This window comes from Protopterus annectens, chromosome 12.part0, assembly GCF_019279795.1.
Source record: "Protopterus annectens isolate FY-2018-M chromosome 12.part0, PAN1.0, whole genome shotgun sequence".
Lineage (NCBI taxonomy): Eukaryota > Metazoa > Chordata > Ceratodontiformes > Protopteridae > Protopterus > Protopterus annectens.
The window spans coordinates 1,288,232,938-1,288,245,831 of record NC_056746.1 but is presented as its reverse complement, the minus strand read 5'-3'; the positions used below and the strand labels follow the sequence as shown (position 1 = coordinate 1,288,245,831).

At 44.0% G+C, this 12,894-nt stretch overlaps 1 protein-coding gene across 2 annotated transcripts in view; it reads right to left on the bottom strand.

The window, feature by feature from the left end:
• Window positions 1-12,492, bottom strand: part of TTLL9 (tubulin tyrosine ligase like 9) — a 787,629-nt gene extending 775,137 nt beyond the window's left edge. For both annotated transcript variants that reach the window (XM_044090338.1, XM_044090339.1), the window contains exon 1: window positions 12,326-12,492. In XM_044090338.1, the coding sequence (XP_043946273.1) occupies window positions 12,326-12,340 (15 nt within the window). In that variant the 5' untranslated portion in view covers window positions 12,341-12,492. The remainder of the gene's footprint in view (window positions 1-12,325) is intronic.
• Between the last annotated feature and the right edge of the window lie 402 nt (window positions 12,493-12,894).

Genomic DNA, 12,894 nt, shown 5'->3' with positions numbered 1-12,894 from the left:
AACCTACTAGAATGGATCTCAAACTCTCTACCTCAAAAAAGCATCATATTAGACAACTTTAACATAGATTGGCTCAGCTGTACTAGTCAGAATCCAACCACCCATATTAACCTACATGGATTTTCCCAAGTCATTACATCCCCTACTAGAAATGACAAAAGAACCAAACACCAGTCCATTCTGGACTGGATAGTTACATCCCACCCTTCCCTTGCAGCCCAAGGTAGATGTCTTCCAGACTTACTCAGTGACCACCAACCAACATATCTACTAAGAACCAAAACTCCACATGAGTCAAATAACACATAAAGAAGTCAGGAACAAAAATAACTTTAACCCCAGTGCCATTAACAATTACCTAAATAGTTGCAACTGGACCCCTTTAAAACAACTATCACTTGATGATGCAGTGCAACACTTTAATTCAACCTTCCTAAACATTGTTAACCACCTTGATCCCCCCTGAACTATCAGAATAAACACTTCACATGTCCCCTGGTTAACTAAGGCACCAAAACTATTCTTAAAGAAAGGAGCAAAGCATGGGATCAATATCACAAAAACAAAACCCAAATAGTAAAGCAGAAATACTTAGAACTGTGCAACAAGGCCAAGAAACTCATCAAAATAGACAAAACCAACTATTATAAAAACCTACCAGAAAAACATGCCAAAACTCACCAAAAATTCTGGGCTGCAATCAATTCGGTATTGCAGCCTGGGAAAACTACTACCCACACACACAAAATTGGTAACATTCACAGTAATATTCCCACACAGTTTAACAAATACTTTACTGAGACTATCCAGGCCCTAGCTAATAACCAAATTAACAACATTCATCCAACCCCAGCAGAGACACCAACCATAATGGTAACACAAACTAGCGACTCACACTTTAGCTTTCAAGCAGTATCTATGAGAATCATCCTAAAACTCCTCCAAAAGCTCAAACCTGCCACCCTAACTGCAGACAACACACCTGAAGAATACCTCCAAATAGCAGCAACTGCTATTGCCTATCCTGTCACTATTCTCATCAAAAGATCAATCACAGAGTGCAAAATACCCCAGCTATGGAAAACCCCATATAATCCCACCACACAAAGGAGGCATATCCTTTGAACTCAATAACTATCGCCCCATTGCTATCTTACCACCCATATCCAAAATCCTAGAAAGGGTCATACACACTCAACTTATGAATTACCTCCTTGAAAACAAACTGCTATCCAAAAACCAGCATGGCTTCAGACCCTTCCACTGTACATCCACTGCACTTATTTCTTTCACCAATACCATTAATTATCATAGAAATCAAGGACAAGTTGTCTCAGCCATATTTTTAGATTTATCAAAAGCTTTTGACATGGTCAACCACAGTAGACTCCTCAACTTACTCTCTACTCTTAACCTCAGTACCTCCTCCTTCACATGGTTTAAGAGCCATCTGTCGGGTCGGTATCAGGCGGTAAAATGGCAAAACCAACTATCACTCCTACTACAAGTGTCCTTAGGAGTCCCTCAAGGGTCTATCCTAGGTCCATTACTCTTCAGGCTATTCACCAATCAACTCCCATCCTCCACCCCCAGGGCCACTGTTATTCAGTATGCTGAAGACACCACTATCATATGTGCAGCCACCACTCCAGACCTCTTTCTCTCACAAACACAAAATGCTTTCTCACTAGCAGAAACCTGATTTTCTAACCATCAGCTTATTCTCAACCCTAATAAAACTAAACTACTACTTTTTTATTCCCATAAAACCGCCCACCTAGCTGTAAATTTATCAATCACCTCTAACAACAAAACTGTAATTATCCCAACTACCCACACTAAACTGTTAGGCATTGAAATTGATAACAACCTTAGATTTGACATCCACACTGCCCAAATCATCAAGAAAGTACATAAAAAACTAGGTCTGCTCTATCGTAACAAACAATTTTTCTCTAAACAATCTAAAATTACAGTAGCCAGGTCACATCTTTTAGTTATGTACTCACCATAACTTCAGATGTTTGGGATCCATCTCGCCTACATTCTGAATGATGGGTTCGGAGCCGATCCCTCGGCTCCGACTCGGCACGCTTATGCTATAGAGCGAGGCCTCTAATTGGCTGAGCTATCTTTATCCCAGGATGCACCACCACTAATCCCCCAGATCTTGTTTGTCCACATTCATGCACACATGCACAGCTTGTTTATATAACATTGTTAGATGTTTCAAGATGAAACAACAGGATTCGGACCTTCTGATATCCTCTGATCTCCAAGGAAGGGGGAAGGAGGGTGGGTTATTGAATGTAGGCGAGATGGATCCCAAACATCTGAAGTTATGGTGAGTACATAACTAAAAGATGTTATGTGATCCTATCTCGCCTACATTCTGAATGATGGGACAGCGTCCCTAGCACCTAAATCCCGGGTGGCTCATTGGAAAACACTCCTGAGCACTGTGGAACCAAATGAAGCTCGTCCTCTAGATGCCACATCTAATTTGTAGTGAGAAATGAAGGTATGCGGGGAAGACCATGTAGCCGCAGCACAAATGTCACTAATAGCAAGCTTAGAATGAAATGCTCCCGAAGTAGCCATAGCCCTTGTAGAATGAGCCTTGATAGAGGTGGAAAGCTCCTTGTTAGAAAAAACATAAGCTTGAGTAATACAATCCCTGATCCATTTGGCAATAGTGACCTTTGTGACCGCGTTGCCCAATTTGTTTTCTGCAAAGGACACAAACAACTGATCTGTATTCCTTGATTGTTTGGTCCTATCCAAATAAAAATGTAACTGCCTGTGGACATCTAGTGTGTGGAAAATAAATTCCGCTTTATTGGAGTATTTTGGGAAAAAAACTGGGAGCTCTAATGACTGTTGCAAGCATAAAGTAGAACAGACTTTAGGAACAAAAGAAGGATTTGGTCTGAGGGAAACTCTGTCTGTATGAAAAACCAAATACGGAGGTTTTACTGACAAAGCTTGAAGTTCTGAAACCCTTCTGGCTGAAGTAATTGCCACTAGGAAAGCTGTCTTCCATGATAGAAACTTTAAATCACAGGTAGCTACCGGTTCAAAGGGGGAAGAAGTCAAGGCACGTAATACTATATCGAGATCCCAAGGAGGTGCAGGATGAGAAACTGGAGGTCTTAATAGAGCAGCACCTTTCAAGAAGGTCTTACACAACCTGTTGCTCATTAATGGTGGGTCTATGGATTCATGAAAATTAGAAATTGCTGCCAATTGTACTTTGATGGTAGAAACAGAAGAGCCTTGGTTGAAAAGAAAGGTTAGGAACTTGAGTACTTCTGCTACGGGGGTTGAAATAGGGTCCAGGCCCCGGAGTTGAGCCCATATAGCAAATCTTTTCCATTTGCTAGAATAAAGTTTCTTCGTAGCCGACTTGTGGGCTGAAGACAATGTGCACTACATCTGGGTCTAGTGCATGTCTCCTGACTATGGTTGGAAGAGGAGGAGCCAGGCCGTCAATCTTAATGTGTGTAGGGACTGGTGTAGTAGTCCCGACTGATGAATCAGTAGGTCTGGGACCTGGTCCAGGAACCATGGACCTTCCAGAGCATGTTTCTGAAGAAAGGGAAACCAGACTTGACGAGGCCAGTAAGGAGCAATTAAGATCATCTTGCTCCCTAAGAGAGAAGCCTTCTGAATTACCTTGGGTAGGAGAGGAACTGGAGGGAAGGCATAAAGCAGACCGGTGGGCCAAGGATGGACTAACGCGTCCATAGGGCTCTTCCCCGGAGCCGGGGTTAGGGAGAAAAAATCTTTGCACTTCGCATTTAGAGGAGTCGCGAAGAGGTCGCAACACGGAACTCCCCATTCGCTGAAAATCTGCCTTGTAATACTCATGTTCAGAGACCACTCGTGTGGAGAGAGGATGGTCCTGCTCAACCTGTCGGCTATGACATTGGATTTGCCCGGTATGTGAGTAGCCACTAGGAAGTGTTTGGTTGAGATTGCCCATTCCCAGACCCTCATCGCTTCTCTGCAAAGAGGATAGGATCTGGTCCCTCCCTGTTTGTTCAGGTACCAGACAACTGACATGTTGTCCGAGTGAACAGCAATTATGCCCTGAGGGAGGTAACAGTGAAGGGCTTGAAGGGACAGGAGTACTGCTCTCATCTCTAGGATGTTGATGTGGAGAGAGGTCTCTTCCGGATGCCATTTGCCCTGGACTGACCTGCCCAGGGAATGCCCCCCCCCACCCCGTCTGGGAGGCGTCCGTGGTCAAAGTGGCCGGAGGAGGAAGAACAAAGGGTCGTCCCTGATCCAAATTGGAAGACACTAGCCACCAGCGAAGGTCCCGTCTGCAAGATTCTGTGATCCATATTAGATGATTGAGAGGGAGTTCCTGAAAGGACCACTGAGTTGAAAGAAGCCATTGGAGGATTCTCATGTGTAACCTTGCCAAGGGAACTAGCAGAACTGTGGCAGACATCGATCCCAATAGTTGCATGACCATTCTGGCTGGGGCTTTGGACCTGGGGAGTAAGGCTCGAACCTGATTTTGTATGATCTGAATTCTGTCTGCAGGTAGATAGACCCGCATCTAGTTTGAATCTATCTCTGCTCCTATGAATCTTAATCTTTGAGATGGCCGTAACACAGACTTTGGCCAACTGAAGGTGATTCCGAGGGAATTGCCCAGTGATGTTGTGGCTTGCAGGCTCCGTAGAAGTAGATGCTTGGAGGTGGCAGTTAGAAGCCAGTCGTCTAGGTACGGAAACACCTGGAATCCTAGATTCCTCAAGTGAGCAGTCACTACTGCCAAGCATTTGGTGAACACCCTGGGGGCTGTGGTGAGACCAAAGGGCAGCGCACGGAACTGAAAATGACTGCTTCCTAGGCTGAAGCGCAAGTGTCTCCTGGACGTTTGATGTATTTTGATATGGTAATGCGCGCCCTTGAGGTCTATGGAGCACATCCAAACACCTTTCTCCAACAACGGGAGAATGGTTTGTAAAGTGACCATTCGGAACTTGGACTTCTTGACTGAACGGTTTAGGTTGCTTAGGTCCAAAATGGGCCTCAAATCCCCAGTCTTTTTTGGCACTAAAAAGAATCTTGAGTAAGTCCCTAATCCGATCTGGTCTGTGGGGACCGGTTGAATGGCTCCTTTTTGCAGCAGTTTTGAAATTTCTATGGCTGCGGTATCCCGTTGACTGGGTGGCGGGTCCGGGATTCTTTTGGACTGAGGGGGGGGACGACAGAATGGGATGGAGTAACCTCCGGCGATAATTCGAAGCACCCATCGGTCCTGAGTGATGCCTTTCCAGGCCTTTAGGTGCTTCGAAAAACGACCCCCGACTGGCTCCGGAGCAGCACAGTCGGGCAATCCCTCAGGGACTATGAAAGGTTGAAGAGCCACGAAAGGACTCACGGTCTCCAGTATTGCGGGGGCCTCTGCCACCTCTGGGACGGCGTCTTCCTGATAAATTTCCCCCTCCTCTGCCTCTGGATGGGGAATCTTCCTGCTGGGAGGGGTAAGACTTCTGCGATCTCCGGAACCACATCTTCCCCCTTCTTTTAGCCTTGGGATAAGGCCGAAAGGGAGTGGAAAATCGTGCCCCTACGGCAGTCAGAGTCTTACCCTCCTGCTCACAGCGGGTAAGAGTGTCTTTCACCTTGGGCCCAAACAGGGAGGACCCATCAAAGGGGGCGTCGGCAAATGAAGACTTGTAGGCCTCCGCGAAATGACACAGGCGGAGCCAGGCTTGTCTCCGTAGAGCAATGCCTGTACCCGCCGCTCTACTCGCCCCTTCGGCCGCATACGAGATGAGCCTCATGGACAAGTTCGAAATGGATGACATTGTAGCCAGCTGAGAACCAACCGTCTGGGCCAGCTCCTCAGGCAGGTTACCTAGGAGGGTATCGGACAACTCCTTAATCAGATCCCTCTGGAATCTCGTGAAGTGTGTTAGGTAGTTCAGAGACCTCAAGGTAAAGGCCGCTGAACTTAGGGTGCGCTTGCCGTACTGATCCATGCTCCTAGACTCTTTATTAGGAGGATGGACGGACGTAGAAGCCTCTGCTACATCCTGCTGCATAGCAGATGCCACCACCATAGCATCCACAGCCACACCTTTCATGAGGAACTCTCTATCTAGGGGTGCTGAAAGAAATTTGTTTGGATGAGCGGGCACTGGTTCCACAGAGTCCGGGTGTTCCCACGCCCTTCGACAGATCAAATCCAAGAGCTCGTTGAAGGGCGGAGACACCCAGGAGGCGGAAGGCTGAGCCCCAAAGGCCTTCAAGAACACTGACTCATCAGCAGAGGGAGGTTTGGACTGCCAGCTGCCTCATTGTTTTAGGGCTTCTAGGATGTCTGCAAAGGAGACATCATCCGAGGACGACTTGGGGGACCCCTCTGCATCATCGAGATCGGTGTCAGATGTCAAAGACTCGTCAGGGGAGTCAATGTGCTTCCTCTTGCACGTTTTCTTCCTGGGAGGTTCTTCCGAAGAGGCTTCAGAAGGACCTCCAGGAGGGGGAGAAACCCCAGCGGGGTAACCTGAGGCCCAGGGGCTCCGCTGTCTGCGGACAGGGGGACTGCCAATGACCCAGTCTCCAAATGTAGGGAAGGAGCTGGGGAAACTGTGGAGGTAGCCAATGAAGATTTGGCTAGAGCACTCCTCATAGCCCTGAAGGCGGGACCACCAGAATCCTGGGAAGGTCCCCCCTCCGTGGCCACGACAGTGGACGGTACTCCCGCCGACGCACCAAGAGGGAGACTTGGGACCGAAAGCATCAATCCCGAAGCCTCCCCCCAGGGCCGAAGGAAGAAGTCCGTGCACTGAACTCCGACCCGAGAGCCGGAGTCGGAGCAAGGGTCGGGCCTGACCCTAACACCTCCACTGGTTCCACCAACACCTGCTCCAATGGTGCTGAAGCTGTTGGAGGAGGAAGTACAATAGGGGAGTGGACCATCGGCTCCGAAGCCAACTGGGCTGGAGCCGAAACCATCTTTTGGAACACCGGAGACTGGAAGAGTCGAAGGAGCACCCTGTCGATGTCCGAATCAGACATCCTGGAAGATCTCAAGGATACCGATCGGGCCCGAACCGATTTCTCCATCGGCTCCGAAGGGCTCGGGGACCGGCTCCGAAAGGACTCCACAATTATCGGCTCCGAGGAAACCTTCAAGGAAATTTCCCTCGGCGCCGATAAGGACTTCGGCTCCGAGGGGGAAGTGTCTGAGCCGATGACCCTTATCGGCTCCAATATCAGTGGAGCCGATGAGGGTGACCCGCCTCTCGATGCTCCAGACCTCGGCTCCGAAACCAGAGGGGTCGAGGTAGGAGGCATCGAGGCAGACCGTTCCGACCTCGGCTCCGAAGTCCGTGGAGCCGATGGAGAAGTCTGCTTACATTTTTTTGCCGTCGGTTCCGACTGACTGGTCGGAGCCGGTGCTTTCCTCTTCTTAGAAGGAGACGGAGAGGAAGATAAAGCCTCCTCGAAAGAAGGCTTGATTAATCCTTTAAGGATTAATTTGTTTTTCCTCTCCTGGAGGACTCGAGAGGAAAACGCATGGCATACACTGCAGGATTCCTGGAGATGTTTGGCGCCAAGACAATAGACGCACGAGGAGTGGTCGTCCGTTATGGACATTTTAAACCCACACCTCGTGCACTTTTTAAACCCAGAGGGTTTGTGTTCCTTAGACATTGCAGAAAAAACAGAAACAACAGTAAACTTCAAACAGTTTGGGACACAAGTACAATAAGAATGTCCTGTACTCAAAAATTATAAACTGAAACAAAAACACTTTCTCTTTTTCTTTTTTTTTGTTTACAGCAAGGGAAAAGGGAAGAAACAAAGAGGGTCAAGACCCTCTAACTCAAACGGGTACTTGACCCACACACAACCACTGAAGTAGTTAGTACAGGGGAAGGCCCCTCTAACTGAAACGGAACCTTCTCTGACAGGAAAATTAAATCAAAAATCAATCAAACAACAAGAGACACACTCGTACACAAAAAATAGCCGTTAAAACAGCTTTTGGTTTGAAAAGAGAGAACTACTGACAGGAAAATATACTATTAATATAGTACTTAGCCCAGCCAATGTTGAGACCACGTCCAAGCTCCGTAAGCGGCAAACCGAGATCTGGGGGATTAGTGGTGGTGCACCCTGGGATAAAGATAGCTCAGCCAATTAGAGGCCTCGCTCTATAGCATAAGCGTGCCGAGTCGGAGCCAAGGGATCGGCTCCGAACCCATCATTCAGAATGTAGGCGAGATAGGATCACATAACATCTATTATCCACCCTTCTTTATGCTTCCCCAGTACTAACCAACCTTCGTAAATCTGATCTTAACAGGCTAGAATCCTGTTACAACAAAATAGCTAGATTTGCCACTGAATCTACATATAGAACACATCACTGCATAGCCCTTAAAAAACTAAACTGGTTAGAAATCCCTCAACTATTGCAACTCAATCAACTGTCACTAGCACATAAGCTATACCACCAACCAGACAATGTTCCAGCCCTCCAACATCTTATATATAACCTTACACCACAAAAAGAATTTTGAGATCTAATACCCTTAACCTTCTTGAGGTCACTAATTGCAAAAACGTAGCAGGGAAATCTCTCTATAGCTACTGCATCTCCTAACTCTGAAACTTTCTACCAGCCACCCTCACATCCAATACCTCCACTACTCAATTTAAAAATCTTCTCATAACCCATCTTTCTAACAAATGGCTATGCTCCTGTAACACTCCTGGGTAAAGACAAAGATACTAAAAACTACTCTTCTCATAAAGTTTCTATTTTTTAATGCTACCTTTTGAAAGAATTACAGCTTTATAAAGTTAGTGAATTTCTAAGAAATGTATCCATAGTTAATACTAAACTACTATGTAAAAATGACTTGGAAGTATCACATAGTACTGTAGATTCTTATTAATCCTTCTGTATTTGCTTTGTATACTACTGTATTGTCTGTATGTTACTGCATTGTATGTAAAATGGAGCTTTTCTCCTCGGGCCTCCGCTGTAAATGGACATGTGTCCAGTTGGACTTTCCCAGTCAACAAATGTAAAATAAACAAATAAATAAATGGAGTACTGCCTCCATCAAATGCATTAAAAAGGGAAATGACTTACAGCACCTCCAAGATGATCTGTTTGTTCTTGCTTAAATCATCTAAAAAGGGGATGCTCAGGTCAGATGCTGCAGTTCTACCCCCATCACAGACTTCACTGGTATTTGTGGGGTGCATTACAAGAGGAAGAGAAGACAGTTCTGCTTCCCCACTCCTATGAGGTGTTCAACACAATATAACAAAATAAGTCATCAAAAAGAAGACTTTTTGAAACCTTACAGGAGGACATGACAGCAAAAATAACCAGCCTAACTACAATAAATTAATTATTCCTAACAAAACTACAGAGTTAACAAAATTCAAATAATTAAAATATCATGCAGTCAAAAGCAATACAAGGGGAACATTTTTCAGAAAGAGTTTCTATATATTTCTAGAAATATATTAAAGAACTATGAGAGGGTCTCCCACATTTGGACTAAAAGGACTTCCAGCCAAACAGGCTTTCAACAATTCAATCCTTTGGGGTTCAACTAAAAGGGCATTCAACCATATCTCATGATATGTATATAAATATATGTGTATACGTGTGTGTGTGTGTGTGTGTGTGTGTGTGTGTGTGTGTGTGTGTGTGTGTGTGTGTCACAATGGCAGTGGAGCAACAGGTAGTATGCTTGCCTTTGGACCACATGGCTACAGTTTCTATTCTCACACGAGGTGGATTGATTACTGACAATGCATTGCAGTATACGGGGGGGGGGGGGAATTGTAATCCTGTGTGTGTTGTCCTTCGGATGAGACATTAAACTGATATCCCACCTGCTTGAACTGGTGCTAGCTCAGGTGGATGTAGATAGCACCTATTGAAAAAGTAGGGGAAATTTCCCAATGCCCTGGCCAAATCTTCCCTAAAAGTCTAAAAACCACCTCAGGTTTCTCCTAAAAAGAGGCTGCTGCCCTAGTGGGATTATTTATTTATTTATTTACATTTGTTGACCGGGAGTGTCCGACTGGACATAGGTCCATTTTCAGCGAAGGCCTGGGGAGAAAAGCTCCACAGTTAAAATAAACAGACAGTAGTTACATTGGATTACATAGCGTTTAACAATTTAACATAGCAATTACTTACAACATATTTACAGATGAAGAACATAGTACATCAGTAGACAACTAGAATCTTTATCTGTGAAGTACATAATAGACATTAACAAATGTTACAATAAGAAGTTCCTGCTGTATAATAAGTACTAAGCTTATGAGCATCTGAGCTTGCTATAATCAAGGTAGTTAGTGGAGTGGAAAGAAAGGTAGTGGTTGGATGGGGTGGGTGATATTAGAGTGGGAGTTGCAAGGGCATAGCCAGCATGTTTTAAGTGCGATTTTAGTAAAGTTTTGAAGTGGGTGCATGATGGTATGGAGGTAATTGTGTGTGGGAGGGAGTTCCATAATTTGGCAATGATGCAAGAGAATAGTGCTTCACCAGCAGAGTTATTGGATTTAGTGATCTGCAAGTGATTTTTGTTGCTGGATCTTAGTGGTCTGGTGGTGTGATAGGGTTGGAGTAGATTCTGGAGGGATGGGACATTTAGTGGATGGTAAATTAACCTGGTCAACAAAGAATAAATAGATATTCAGATAAATATAGACACATTAGTGTATTACCCAATGTCAAATGTGATCAATATTAATATTTGCTTGGTCAACATGTGCACATGATCGGCAAATCCCAGGCATGGGACTATTCCCCTCCTTAAGGAATTTTGCTATCTCAGAGTTAGTACATATGATTAGCAGAGGTAATTCTCAAAGCATGCGCACTACATGCCAATATTCCAGATGCCAAAGTTGTGCTCATTGGCTCTATTATAACAGATCCATATAAATACATAGAATACAGATATAACTATAGACGCATGCACACACACAAACATGTACTGTAAATGTATTGCAAAAGCATTACTCTAGCAGACAGGATGACCCAACGCAACTCTCTACATCTGCTCATCATTGACATGCTTTGAATTAACTGTTAGTAGGACTTAGCAAAAAGCAGACTAACATATATGAGCCACACCTCTCAGCTGTCCAGATTTTTGCCTCACAGTTTTGGTCTACTGCTCATAAAAAGTGTGGGTTTCTTGCAAATCATAGAGGACTGAAGTTACTAAATAATGAGAGGCTGCTATATCTTTGGAATAGGCTACCAATTCAAGTTAAACATAGCACCTCTATGACACTGTTCAAAAGGAACCTGGTTGAGTGGATAGTCACTGTAACTTCTTACCGGGGATAATGCCCACAGCCCTCCTGGACATCGGCAATCATCACTACTAGTACCTCTACTGTATTACATTGGGTTGAAATGGCTAGGCTTAAAATTACCTCTGGGTCGATAGCCTAGTAATCTCCTATGATCCTATATGAGTTTCAGACTTCATAGCCAATGAAAATTCATGCATGTGTGAAACCTATTGTGCCAACAACTTTCTAAGTTTACAAGAGTAATATTTAAAATGAATATGTCCCTGATTTTGGGTCTTTGTTGCACATTGTATTTGCTTTGTTCAGATTTCTTGCACTATGGATTTGAGAGGTATAATATCAGTAGAAATTTATCCATTTTTTTATAAGTCAAATATTATAAGTCAAATCCGCCCCACACCCAATGTACACAATTTCTACTTTCATATCACAGTCTTGTGTTGCTAATCTCCAGAATAAATGCTACACTTTTCCTGTTGTATATATCTGAAAAGATGAAATTTAAAGTATTCTAAGTCCACATAATGTCCAAATTTATGTCTTATATTTTTGGTTTGTTCGTCATAAAAAAATATGTTTTTCTGACAAATTACTGAAGAGTGAAGCAGTAAATAATGACATACATTTTAGTTTCAAACTTCAAATCCTTCAGAAAAAATGTATGCTAACTTTTTAAGTTTAAAAGAGCAATAGTCAAAAATCTGTCCCTATACTGAGCCTTTGTCCCTATCATTATTTTAGGCTTTGTCCAGATTCCTGAGGCTGAGAGGTATAATTCTAACTGCCTAGAATAATTCATTTAGACACAATTTCTTTGTGGATTAATTGTATCCCTTTTTATTTCACCAGTTAGACGGTGCTGCCACTGTCGCGATAAAACCTAACTACCTTAAAACGAATTTTACACTTTACGTTACATATATACCTGGCTGTGCCACTTCACACAAACACAGAGAATGTACGGGTGACTCAGAATTTATTTGCACACCTTGTTTTTAGCCATAGCTGTTCTTCATTTCAGTCTGATTCACTTCTACAAATTCTTTAAGATCGTAGTGGTCTAATTTTAAGCGCGTATTCAAACAACTCTACTATTATAGTTTCCATGCTATATTACACACTTTTCAGTTTACAACCAAGCTATCACCATGGAAACAAAATCCGCGCACAATGATGAGGTAATCATTAGCGTCAGGTGAACGTCTTGAATGATGAAGAGAAGACTTTTGCAGTTTAACTTTTGGGGCTTACTAGAGAAGTAAGAGTAGTGTAATGATAGGCTTTGCGAGAAATGTATCGTTGTTTTTCATAGGAAATCATTAGTGGTTTGATTTCTAAATGTGCGTAAGCAGCGACTCCCTAGTTTTGAGATAATTCTCCCTTCTTAAAGTTAGTGCCATGGTGTTGCTATTTATAAATGGGAATAGGAGCAGGAGTGAGGGAGTGGGGAGGGCAAAAACGCTTAAAGTGAAATTTTTGTCCTGTATTTTTGAGTACTGCGATGCTGACGTTTGAGCAGTTCGACGATTCGTAGTAGAACCCACAGACGCAATAGGC